The following is a 13,912-nucleotide window of genomic DNA, read 5'->3' on the forward strand; positions in this document are numbered from 1 at the left end:
AAATATTGTCTGGATTCACAAGATCTGTGTCTTTCAATTGCTGGATGCTGTGTATTTTTAAGAAATGTTTTATGATGAGTAATTAGGTAATACACGTTGCTCTCTGTAGTTATTCTAGTCGCTTTGGTGAGTTTTGTGATAGTGGCTGCAATGGTAAACTATGATTTATACCTGAAATATGCAAATTTTTCACATTTATATCTTTATTTGGTCGAATTAGTGATGGCTACCTATGCAGGGAAAAATGGTGGACAAAAAAAAGTTGTGTCTTTTGCTATGGTGGTTAGCTAATAGAAATACATATTTTGTGTTCCCTGTAAAACATTTAAAAAATCGGAAATGATGGCTGGATTCACAAGATCTGTATCTTTCATTTGGTGTCTTGGACTTGTGATTTCATGAACATTTTATTATATGATATCCCTGTAGCTTTAGGCTAGGCTATGCTAGTCAGCTTTTGTGATGGGGGGTAGGCGTTAGAAGTTAAAGACAAAAATGCGTTAGAAGACAAAAATGCAAACTCAGCTCCATCATTCATTGAATCAGATGGCTCATTCTGTCACACCCTGATCTGTTTCACCTGTTTTTGTGCTTATCTCCACCCCCCTTCAGGTGTCGCCCATCTTCCCCATTTTCCCCAGTGTATTTATACCTGTGTTCTCTGTTTGTCTGTTTCCAGTTCGTCTTGTCTCGTCAAGCCTACCAGCGTTTGTCCTAAATTTTATAATCCACTGAATGCACCGAGCTGTCTCTTTAAACTACTAGCACACATCTCAGACACCAATGTCCACCCCACAAGACATGCCACCAAAGTTCTCTTCACATTCCCCAAGTCCAGAACAGACTATGGGAGGCTCACAGTACTACATCAGGTAACTGATGCAAGCAGTAGAATCAGATTTAAATAACAGATTAAAAGACACCTTATGGAACAGCGAGGACTGTGAAGAGACACACACACACAAGCACAGACACACATGCACATGTTAAGATACACACTCTACACACACACATGGATGTTGTATTATAAACATGTATTTAGTGGAGTAGTGGCCTGAGGGATCACACTAAATGTTTTGTGTAAAGTGTTATGAAATGTTATGTCATGTAATATTTAAAATTGTAAATAGCTGCCTTAATGTTGATGGACCCCAGGAAGAGTAGCTGCTCCCAAGTGGATCTTTAATAGCAAATAAAAATACAAATACCATTCCCCAGAACATTTATGCCCCTGTATATTTACTTATAATAGTTATAATAATACTTATAATTCACAGCATGGTGTAGAGACCAGGATCTGGCTCTGGAGTCATCTCTCCCTGGTACCTTATAGAACAGAAACATTAACTCATGCTCTGGAATGCGGTATCAACCAAAGGCATGGTAAATCTTCCAGAGGCCCATCCTCAGTAGAACACGCACAGATGAGCGTTCTAATAACCCCTTATTCTATTGCATAAAACAACCATTTGATGGAATAACTTCATTACAGAATAATTATGTAATTTCTGTTCTGACACCCCTCACACCCCTAATGGTAGACTGATTGAATATAGACCTACTATATTGTACTGCCTGTAGAGCTACTGTACTCTACCGTACTGCCTGTAGGCCTACTGTACTGTACTGTACTGTACTTCATGTAGGCCTACTGTACTGCCTGCAGACCTACAGTATTGTAGTGCATGTAGTCCTACTGTCCAGTAATACCTGCAGGCCTACTGTCCTGTACTGCCTGTAGACCTACTGCAGTGTATTGTACTGCCTTTAGACCTACTGCCGAGTACTGCCTGTAGACCTACTGTATTGTACTGCATGTAGGCCTACTGTCCAGTACTACCTGTAAGTCTACTGTCATGTACTGCCTGTAGACCTACTGTGGTGTATTGTACTGCCTGTAGACCTACTGTCCTGTACTGCTTGTAGACCTACTGTATTGTACTGCCTGAAGGCCTACTGTTTTGTACGGCCTGTAGGCCTACTGTACTGTATTGTACTGCCTGTAGGACTAGTGCCCTGTACTGCCTGTAGGCCTAGAGTCCTGTACTGCCTGTAGGTCAACTATCCTGTACTGCTTGTAGGCAAATTGTCCTGTACTGCCTGCAGGCCTAGTGTCATGTAATGCATGTAGGCCTAGTGTACTGTACTGCATGTAGGCCTAGTGTACTGTACTTCCTGTAGGTCTACTCTACTGTACTGCCTGTATGCCTACTCTACTGTACTGCATGTAGGCCTACTCTACTGTACTGCCTGTATGCCTACTCTACTGTACTGCCTGTAGCCCTACTCTAATGTACTGCCTGTATGCCTACTATACTGTACTGCCTGTAGGCCTACTCTACTGTACTGCATGTAGGCCTACTCTACTGTACTGCCTGTATGCCTACTCTACTGTACTGCCTGTAGCCCTACTCTAATGTACTGCCTGTATGCCTACTATACTGTACTGCCTGTAGGCCTACTCTACTGTACTGCATGTAGGCCTACTCTAATGTACTGCCTGTAGCCCTACTCTAATGTACTGCCTGTAGGCCTACTCTACTGTACTGCATGTAGGCCTACTCTACTGTACTGCCTGTAGGCCTACTCTACTGTACTGCATTTAAAAAAAAAATATTTCACCTTTATTTAACCAGGTAGGCAAGTTGAGAACACGTTCTCATTTACAATTGCGACCTGGCCAAGATAAAGCAAAGCAGTTCGACACATACAACAACACATAGTTACACATGGAGTAAAACAAACATACAGTCAATAATACAGTGAAAAATAAGTATATATACAATGTGAGCAAGTGAGGTGAGATAAGGGAGGTGAAGGCAAACAAAATATATATATAAATAAATAAAAATATAAAAAAGGCCATGGTGGCGAAGTAAATACAATATAGCAAGTAAAAACACTGGAATGGTTGGTTTGCAGTGGAAGAATGTGCAAAGTAGAGATAGAAATAATGGGGTGCAAAGGAGCAAAATAAATAAATAAATAAATACAGTAGGTAAAGAGGTAGTTGTTTGGGCTTAATTATAGATGGGCTATGTACAGGTGCAGTAATCTATGAGCTGCTCTGACAGCTGGTGCTTAAAGCTAGTGAGGGAGATACAGTGGGGAGAACAAGTATTTGATACACTGCCGATTTTGCAGGTTTTCCTACTTACAAAGCATGTAGAGGTCTGTAATTTTTATCATAGGTACACTTCAACTATGAGAGACGGAATCTAAAACAAAAATCCAGAAAATCACATTGTATGATTTTTAAGTAATTAATTTGCATTTTATTGCATGACATAAGTATTTGATACATCAGAAAAGCAGAACTTAATATTTGGTACAGAAACCTTTGTTTGCAATTACAGAGATCATACGTTTCCTGTAGTTCTTGACTAGGTTTGCACACACTGCAGCAGGGATTTTGGCCCACTCCTCCCTACAGATCTTCTCCAGATCCTTCAGGTTTCGGGGCTGTCGCTGGGCAATACGGACTTTCAGCTCCCTCCAAAGATTTTCTATTGGGTTCAGGTCTGGAGACTGGCTAGGCCACTCCAGGACCTTGAGATGCTTCTTACGGAGCCACTCCTTAGTTGCCATGGCTGTGTGCTTCGTGTCGTTGTCATGCTGGAAGACCCAGCCACGACCCATCTTCAATGCTCTTACTGAGGGAAGGAGGTTGTTGGCCAAGATCTCGCGATACATGGCCCCATCCATCCTCCCCTCAATACGGTGCAGTCGTCCTGTACCCTTTGCAGAAAAGCATCCCCAAAGAATGATGTTTCCACCTCCATGCTTCACGGTTGGGATGGTGTTCTTGGGGTTGTACTCATACTTCTTCTTCCTCCAAACACGGCGAGTGGAGTTAGACCAAAAAGCTCTATTTTTGTCTCATCAGACCACATGACCTTCTCCCATTCCTCCTCTGGATCATCCAGATGGTCATTGGCAAACTTCAGACGGGCCTGGACATGCACTGGCTTAAGCAGGGGGACCTTGCGTGCGCTGCAGGATTTTAATCCATGACGGCGTAGTGTGTTACTAATGGTTTTCTTTGAGACTGTGGTCCCAGCTCTCTTCAGGTCATTGACCAGGTCCTGCCGTGTAGTTCTGGGCTGATCCCTCACCTTCCTCATGATCATTGATGCCCCACGAGGTGAAATCTTGCATGGAGCCCCAGACCGAGGGTGATTGACCGTCATCTTGAACTTCTTCCATTTTCTAATAATTGCGCCAACAGTTGTTTCCTTCTCACCAAGCTGCTTGCCTATTGTCCTGTAGCCCATCCCAGCCTTGTGCAGGTCTACAATTTTATCCCTGATGTCCTTACACAGCTCTCTGGTCTTGGCCATTGTGGAGAGGTTGGAATCTGTTTGATTGAGTGTGTGGACAGGTGTCTTTTATACAGGTAACGAGTTCAAACAGGTGCAGTTAATACAGGTAATGAGTGGAGAACAGGAGGGCTTCTTAAAGAAAAACTAACAGGTCTGTGAGAGCCGGAATTCTTACTGGTTGGTAGGTGATCAAATACTTATGTCATGCAATAAAATGCAAATTAATTATTTAAAAATCATACAATGTGATTTTCTGGATTTTTGTTTTAGATTCCGTCTCTCACAGGTGAAGTGTACCTATGATAAAAATGACAGACCTCTACATGCTTTGTAAGTAGGAAAACCTGCAAAATCGGCAGTGTATCAAATACTTGTTCTCCCCACTGTAAGTGTTTCCAGTTTCAGAGATTTTTGTAGTTCGTTCCAGTCATTGGCAGCAGAGAACTGGAAGGAAAGGCGGCCAAAGGAAGAATTGGTTTTGGGGGTGACCAGAGAGATATACCTGCTGGAGTGCGTGCTACAGGTAGGTGCTGCTATGGTGACCATGTAGGCCTACTCTACTGTACTGCCTGTAGGCCTACTCTACTGTACTGCCTGTAGGCCTACTCTACTGTACTGCCTGTAGGCCTACTCTACTGTACTGCCTGTAGGTCTACTCTACTGTACTGCCTGTAGGTCTACTCTACTGTACTGCCTGTAGGCCTACTCTACTGTACTGCCTGTAGGCCTACTCTACTGTACTGCCTGTAGGTCTACTCTACTGTACTGCCTGTGGGCCTACTCTACTGTACTGCCTGTAGGTCTACTCTACTGTACTGCCTGTAGACCTACTCTACTGTACTGCCTGTAGGCCTACTCTGCTGTACTGCCTGTAGGCCTACTCTACTGTACTGCCTGTAGGTCCACTCTACTGTACTGCCTGTAGGCCTACTCTACTGTACTGCCTGTAGGTCTACTCTACTGTACTGCCTGTAGGTCTACTCTACGTTACTGCCTGTGAACTTACCAGCAATCTCAATCACACTATCCTGGATTTGACTACTTCTTTCCTTACCAGGAATGAGAAAATAGCAAAAGACCATCTAGTGGAGTAAACCCTGGTAAGTCCATTCACCTGTCAAATAACTGTTAACTTCCTTAGAGATCTAATCTACAGTATTACACTGCAGCCCCTTGACAATACTGACACGGAATAACTGAATTCCCCCTTGAATTCAGAGGAACACACAGGGACAGACTTGAAGCTGAAAGACGAGACAGAGTTTGGTCATAAGAGCTGACTCCTGTTATATCAGTGAAGGTGATGTTTGATAGAGGATGAGTCACACAATAAATAACACACACATAGGCTTTATACTAGGCAGCGTGTCGTCCCTAACACGTCGTCCAACATTTCCAGATAATGTACAGGACGTCTGCATTCATCCCTTACATATATCACATATATAGGCTTTAAACTAGAGAAGTACAATAATGACTATGTGCAGTGTTGACAATGGATGTCATGTTTAAGAGACGCTGAGCATCAGGACAGTTATTTCACACAGTACATTTTCTGAATATATGGTCATTATTCAAGGGGTTATCATAGGTCATTGAAAGGATGTGTCCACACTATATAAGTGTTTGTTTCGATCACAATTAAAAAACGCTTTTAACAACAAGATCTCATGAATTTCTAACCTTTTTTGTTTTGTTTATGAAATACAAAGCAGACCTTTGACTCTATGGACCTCTAGTGGTTTAAAACCATACACACCACAACAAGACCTCTAGTGGTTTAAAACCATACACACCACAACCCATCTCATGGTTTAAAACCACAAAAGTTGTATTTCAACCGACTAATATCAGTGTTGTGTCTATTTAAGTCACCTTAATACAGCTAAATCAACTGTTTAATAAATGCAGGGTTTGCCAGTACAGATAAAACAACTAATGGTCATGATCTATAGCAGCTGCCTAGTTGTACCGTATTTGGCTTTGTAAAAGAATGAGCTGTTGATGTGTGAGCCATTGTGGTTCTGTAGTCGTTCAACACAGCTAATTAAGCATGTAATCACTTCATCTCCAAGGTATGCATGGATGGTAGTATCTGAGGGACCAACCCTTGAGCACTTGTAAACTGACATTGACAGTAAGCATCTATATTAATCTGACCCTATATGAAGAAAACATGTATATTCACAAAGCAAAAGTCTCCTGCTTTATTTCTTTCTTTCTGTCTTTTGTTACTTACTTCTGTTTTCACGAATAATGTGCAGTCGATATAGGTGTAATACAAATCAAATCAAAATCAAATCAAATTATATTTGTCACATCCACCTAATACAACCTTACAGTGAAATGCTTACTTACAAACCCTTAACCAACAATGCAGTTTTAAGAAAAATAAGTGTTAAGAAAGTATTTAATAAATTAAACTGAGGTAAAAAAAGAAGAACATAGAAAAATAACAAATAATTAAAGAGAAACAATAAAATAACAGTAACTCTTTCTTTCTTCTGTTGTTATGAATGATGTGCAGTAGAGCTATGTGTAATACAGTGGGATTAGATCAGTATGTAGCTCCCTGAGGGAATGAATGATGTGCAGTAGAGCTATGTGTAATACAGTGGGATTAGATCAGTATGTAGCTCCCTGAGGGAATGAATGATGTGCAGTAGAGCTATGTGTAATACAGTGGGATTAGATCAGTATGTAGCTCCCTGAGGGAATGAATGATGTGCAGTAGAGCTATGTGTAATACAGTGGGATTAGATCAGTATGTAGCTCCCTGAGGAAATGAATGATGTGCAGTAGAGCTATGTGTAATAAAGTGGGATTAGATCAGTATGTAGCTCCCTGAGGGAATGAATGATGTTGTGGTGGTCTAACAGGTTTATATCAAATGATGGCTTCATCTTCCTGGAATTGTTTGTCTTGCAGGGTTTGAAACAGTTACAGTAACAATGCAACTATTACAATGGAATCTGTGTTTGAGTTACATTTACGTATTATACACAATCACACAAAACACAACTTAGTCATGCATTTTTCTTATTTAATGGAAATATGAGTCATAACAATGATGGTTTTACACATTTCTTTTCCCTTCAAATCTAGGATGTTTAATGGAATGACAGATATGTGTCGTGGAAAAAACACTGGCAAACAAAGATAGGTTAGTTGAGCAGTACTAAACCCCAACAACTGTTACTTAAAAAAACGAATATCTCTCCTACGTAGCAATGGGTGGTGAGTCTGGTGACTGACATTTACTGACTTGAAGTTCCCAAAAGCTACCATGTTGCTCTAGACCCCTAAGAAAGTGATCAAGTACTCTGGATACGCCTGACAGTCGCGGAAGACTACGAACTCTGTTGGATCAGATGGGTCCTTTGTCGTACTATCGTAGCGCAAAATCTCGGATCTGTCTTTAAATGGAGGTTCTTTCATCCCTTGTTCTCCCGTTATGAAGTATCCAGTCAGAACACGACATAAGTACATCAACTTCCTCCCTTTGCTATCCGGCTCGGAGAATTTATCATCAGCAGAGTAGCTGGCATTGACTGCAAAGTAGGTGCCATTTCCATACAGTGCAGCTGTAGAAAGATTATGACACAGTTATGACACTATTAACATAGAAGAGAGAAACAAATTAAATATAAGGATTCTTGAGATGTTATATACAGTTCAACTTGAGGCAAGACTTTCCTATTTTCAAGTTATTTCTTTGGCATATCTTACCATTTTGTCCAGCGTAGCTCCGATTGAACCCGTTGTTGTTGATGTGTTCTATGGTTGTGTAGCTGGTTGCATGGAAAAGACGTCTCTCATTGATTATGCCATTATTTCTGCCCTTGATTTCTTGTTTCTGGATCTGGAAGCTTCTCCACAGGTTTGGGTTCTGGACCCTTTCAATCTAAGGGAAGGAGAAAAAAACACATATTACAGTAATTGGCAAGACATTCAATAACCTGATTTACATACAGCTGCACAGTTACAGTTATAACTACTCAGAAAGTATCTTTAGGAAAAGAGGTACCTTAATAATTGTATTGCATGGACAAGTAGCCCGGAACAGGCCTAGGACTTCATCATACTCTGGGCTTCCTGGCTGGATAGAGTAGAGCTGGACAGAAGTGGTGGCTGGCTTGGTATCCCAATGCTGAGGGAGGTTATCCTGTTGAGCTGGAGATAACAATAGAAGATCATTCATAGGGCCAAAAATGACTTCATTTCAGGAGGCTTTTTAAATCTGACTTTACATCACACCCATTTCCACTTGCCATGTAAAGCTCTGAGTACAGAGTCAAGAAATATGTAAGAGCACAGTACCTGGTAAGTCTAAGGTGGTTATCCACTGCTGAAGTTGTAGATACATTTCATGCACATGACTTTCTTTGAGAGTATCAAGGAAATTGAGATGAGTTTTTTCCCTCTTTGCCAGTGATCTTATCAAGCAGTTTGATGACTTTATTCTCCGGCTCTGGGACACTCATAAGGTTTTGATACTCCCTGTCTTTGATAATGCCTTTACAATGCAGATGTTGAAGATTGAAGGATGGATCTACTCGAAGCCAGTCAATGATTTTCACCTTATTTGTCACTATAAATTCATTACAGAGAACTAAAAAAACATGCTTTGGTTTTGTGTACATAGTCTCTTTTTAGCATGTGTCCCAAAAAACAATGCAAGTCAATATCCCCAATATTACAATATTTCATCATTTTGTGTCCAAATCATCAGCAAGTGTCTAAAATGGTTTGGTTACTGTCGCTCAAGCAATGTTACTAGGCTACCTGCCAGTTACTAGTCTACCTGCTGGGGCGGCAGGTAGCCTAGTGGTTAGAGCGTTGGGCCAGTAACCGGAAGGTTGCTAGATCAAATCCCTGAGCTGACAAGGTCTGCCCCTGAACAAAGCAGTTAACCCACTGTTCCTAGGCCGTCAATGTAAATAAGAATTTGTTCTTAACTGACTTGTCTAGTTAAATAAAGGTTCAATAAACACAATGACTTGGACATGAAGCGTGTAAAATGCTCATATTGAGGATGTTGATTTGCATTGGTTTTGACCCACAAATGATGAAAAGAGAATTTGGCCAGGCACACAAAACCAAAGCATGGATTACTGTCTTTAAACTGCTTACAGAGTAAGGAAACCAAGGTGTAATTTTGTGATTTGGGTGAATTCTCTCTTTGACTTCCTCTTAGTTACAGCCGCACAAGAGGAAATTATCTTACTACTAGCACACAGAAGAGGAAAATAGCTTACTACACGATTAGCCATGTACAGGATGTGGAATAAACTTCAAACTTTGAGTGTGTTGATTCTAACAGTCAACTTGTAAAAGTTTAAATGTGACAGGCAGAAAATGGCAGAGGCTGACTAGTGATTAACTTTCACTTTTACTTTTAGTAATAGATGTTCTTTTTTGTTTAGGAAGGACTTATAGCCAATATCAGAGAAGCACTGTCAAAACTTTAGCCATGCAAAAGTAAATGATTGCAAATAAGTTCACCTTTTGAAGTATAATGGCAACAGATTGGTTTACGGGTGAGACTAAGCTCTTTGTCAGTGCAATATCGAGACACATTCATGACGTCACCTGATCCAGTTTCATTAGAATTATTGTTTCTTTATTGACTTAATAAATGTGTTCACAGGTTGTTTTGTGTGAGTGATGGACCTTTTTCAGTCAAAGTTATAATGCTTGTTCCCGCACACAGTTTACGACAGCTGTGATTGATAACAGGAAATATGTGTATGTATGACGTGCGCCCAGTTTATAAATCTCAATATTTTGTTTACTTTTCAGAAATGGTGCATGCAGAAATGTAGTGTAAAATGTACACAACAGTTATTAGGCCCCTGTTCTCTAACACAACTACAGCTCAGGTTGAGCCCTGTGAAGACAAAACTTGCCTAAATAGTTTACCTGGACACTGTGAGGCTTGTCGGACTGGGGCTGGAGGTGGGGCCTGTGTCCAAGACAAATCGAGGTTGCCATCGATGTCATTGTCCGTTATCATTTCAGCAGAGATATGACTGTTATTGATTGCAACCATATTTGCATTTGGGGGCGGTTGGCTGAGGTTAATTCCTGAAAGATACATTTTGTGTCCAAGTAACTATACAGTTGTCTTATGCTCTTCTTATGGTGCTGTCTGTTAGTAAGCAGCACAACTTCATTAGAATGACCATGTTAGCTTATTCATAGTAGCACTCACCAGATGGATTCAACTCTCCTGCTTGGATGGTTTTATGCATGATCAAGTCCTTTTTAATTCGGTTCCTGGTAACTAGTCGGGAATCAACAGTGCTGCTGCAATCCGCATAAACCGTTGGGCTGGATGACGCTTCAAAACAAATGTGTTATTGCCTTGTTAGATGATGACCTTTTGTATGACTTTGCAGTCTGTAAAAAAATCACTGGCCCGACAAACCTGACCAGTACATTTTATATTCTGTATACTAAAACACATACACTGAGTTGGGCCCAATAACCGAAAGGTTTCTGCTTCAAATCCCAGAGCCGACTAGGTGAAAAATGTGCCGATGTGTCCTTGAGCAATTCACTGAACACTAATTGCTCCCATAAGTCACTCTGGATAAGTGTCAGCTACATGACAAACATTTTAAATGTATGTTTTCTAATAACTGCTATGAAGTGCTTAAATGTCTTTAATCACTACAAATGTTCATGTAATACTGCTATTTTACCTTGTGTGTTTTTGCTGAAATGCTGTTGAAGGCCTGGATAATGTGCCTTCTCTTTCTTCAGAATCTCATAGAACTCCACACATGCACCCTCCCCCTTTTTCTTGATTTCATCCAAAAGAAGACAGATCTTCTCTGCAGCAGTGGCTTGGTTGGAAACAGCTTTTCCTTGTTTAACTGATAAAATATCTTCACACTTTTCAATGATATACTCAGGGTCTGTTGATAACCACTGGCCCAGTTCCGTCTTCATTGACTTCAGAAATTCCATGGTCTAAATGTCTAAAAGAGATGGATACAGTAAGGAATGGCACAAAAGTTATTATGCATACTGTAAACTACTCAACTAACAATATAGACATATCATTATGTTATGTGAAAAGCAATCAAACATGAGTGACAATAAAACAACAGTCAACAGTTCGATAGAAGTGATCCTAATACTGTACAGAATATATTACCTGAGTACAAGCTATCAATAATCATAATTAACATTGAAAGGGTTGTCTGATGTAACCATTGGGCTCATTGTAATGTAGTCTGCTTTAAAGTTGTTTTTACTTTCACTACTGAAGACATACAGTATATTTGATGTAAATGTGATATCAGTACTGTTTTAATACACTTAAAGGAAATAATCACCCATTGTAACGGTTGTTCTCCTCCTCATCTGAGGAGGAGCAGGGATCGGACCAAAACGCAGCGTTGGTTGAATACATAATGAATTTATTAAACAAGCGGAACACGAAGCACACTTGAATAACTACAAAACAACAAAACGACGTAGACAGACCTGAACATGTGAACTTACATATAATGAAGAACGCATGAACAGGTACAGACTAAACAAACGAAACAGTCCCGTGTGGTACAAACACTGACACGGAAGACAATCACCCACAAACAAACGGTGTGAACAGCCTACCTTTATATGGTTCTCAATCAGAGGAAACGTCAAACACCTGCCCCTGATTGAGAACCATATAAGGCTAATTACCAATGAACCTAAACAAGAAACACATAACATAGACTGCCCACCCAGCTCACGTCCTGACCAACTAAATAAAGCTAAACAAAGGAAAAACAGGTCAGGAACGTGACACCCATGTTGAATGTTATATCGTTTTTGTACATCTCTGAGCGATGTTCTATCGATTCCCAGGATGATTTCATGTTTTTATTGTGTATCTGAGTTCAAACAGGCAGACATACAGCCGGTATGACGAGTTGCATCATAGGATTCAAAATGGGTGAATATTTCCAAGAAGGAACATTTCATGCCATTACAAACTGTACAACATCTACGGAAGACAAAAGGAATAGACTTTAGTTGATAAGCTGTATCTGTGGGAGAATGAGAAAGTACAAGCACTTCTGTTTTTGGTGAGAGAGGTGGAATGAGAGAAGTCTAGAGTCCCGTAAACTAGACGAGAAACAACTGTTGTTCAAAAGAGCGGGAGCAGCCATATCTCACACAACACAGGTTAAAGACTGCAGAACAGGAAGGTAAACTTACCAACAAGATGTTTAACAGAGCAGGATCTGGTAGTTAACGTAAATGTGGAGACGTTACAACTTTGCGTACTGACAAGCTATGTGGCTGATGCAAACGAGCGCTTACTACTGACAGGAAACGTACTTCCTTTATGTAAGTATAGCCAATAACACGTGCAGGCCTGTAAGGGTGCAGCCTATCGAAATGCACGTTTTGTTATGAGTAAGAGATGGGACACGTGTGAAGTGAAACTAAGATTCATTATTACGTTTCACCATGTTTCTGTTCAACAGATGAATACAGTAGGATGTTCAAAACTACCTGTAGGCATTGTAATCCTGAATTGACACAGAAAGGGCAATTTTGTGTCCATGTTGACAGGATCCTGTACTTGTGGTGTGGTGGACCTCCCCATTCCTGTGAACTCACATGCAATCTAAATCACACTATCCTGTACTGCCTGTAGGTCTACTCTACTGTACTGCCTGTGAACTTACCAGCAATCACAATCACACTATTCTGGATTTGACTCCTTCTTTCCTTCCCAGTCAGGAATGAGAAAATAGCAAAAGACCTTCTAGCGGAGTTAACCCTGGCAAATCAATTCACCTGTCAAATAACTGTTAACTTCCTTAGAGATCTAATCTACAGTATTACACTGCAGCCCCTTGACAATACTGACACGGACGGACTGAATTCCCCCTTGAATTCAGAGGAACACACAGGGGCAGACTTGAAGCTGAAAGACAGAGTTTGGTCATAAGAGCTGACTCCTGTTATATCAGTGGAGGTGATGTTTGATAGAGGATGAGTCACACAATAAATAACACACACATAGGCTTTATACTAGGCAGCGTGTCGTCCCTACCACGTCGTCCATCATTTCCAGATAATGTACAGAGCGTCTGCATTCATCCCTTACATATATCACATATATAGGCTTTATACTCGAGAAATACTAGGTAATTGCACAGAGACAAGGTAGTACCTACTGTACAGTACTTCTTCTGTGTCCATTGTTTTATTTCAAAATAGAAGTAAAAGTGGTAGGTAACTACCTAATCTTATTCACTTGGAGTTACAATTGAAGAATGACTATGTGCAGTGTTGAAAATGAATATCATGTTTAAGAGACGCTGAGCATCAGGACAGTTATTTCACACAGTACATTTTCTGAATATATGGTCATTATTCAAGGGGTCATCATCGGTCATTTCAAAGATGTGTCCACACTATAAATGTTTTTTTTCCGATCACAATTAAAAAAAGCTTTTAACAACAAGATCTTACGGAATTTCTAACCTTTTTTGTTTTGTTTATGAAATACAAAGCAGACCTTTGACTCTATGGACCTCTAGTGGTTTATAACCATACACACCACAACAAGAGCT

General features: G+C 40.4%; 1 protein-coding gene across 2 annotated transcripts; it reads right to left on the reverse strand.

Moving 5' to 3' along the window:
* Positions 1-7,344: 7,344 nt before the first annotated feature.
* Positions 7,345-12,672, reverse strand: LOC139546312 (protein mono-ADP-ribosyltransferase PARP15-like). 2 transcript variants are annotated; one of them, XM_071354544.1, is made up of 7 exons: positions 12,543-12,672; positions 11,030-11,308; positions 10,537-10,665; positions 10,245-10,409; positions 8,350-8,495; positions 8,052-8,226; positions 7,345-7,906 (listed from the first exon to the last, which is right to left on the reverse strand). In XM_071354544.1, exons 2-7 carry the CDS (start codon positions 11,295-11,297, stop codon positions 7,617-7,619), a joined length of 1,173 nt encoding a protein of 390 aa, XP_071210645.1. In that variant the 5' UTR covers positions 11,298-11,308; positions 12,543-12,672; the 3' UTR covers positions 7,345-7,616. The 2 variants fall into 2 exon arrangements, with proteins under 2 accessions (XP_071210645.1, XP_071210647.1); XM_071354546.1 differs by lacking the exon at positions 10,245-10,409 and having other exon boundaries at positions 12,543-12,669.
* Between the last annotated feature and the right edge of the window lie 1,240 nt (positions 12,673-13,912).

This window comes from Salvelinus alpinus, chromosome 20 (assembly GCF_045679555.1).
Source record: "Salvelinus alpinus chromosome 20, SLU_Salpinus.1, whole genome shotgun sequence".
Taxonomy (NCBI): domain Eukaryota; kingdom Metazoa; phylum Chordata; class Actinopteri; order Salmoniformes; family Salmonidae; genus Salvelinus; species Salvelinus alpinus.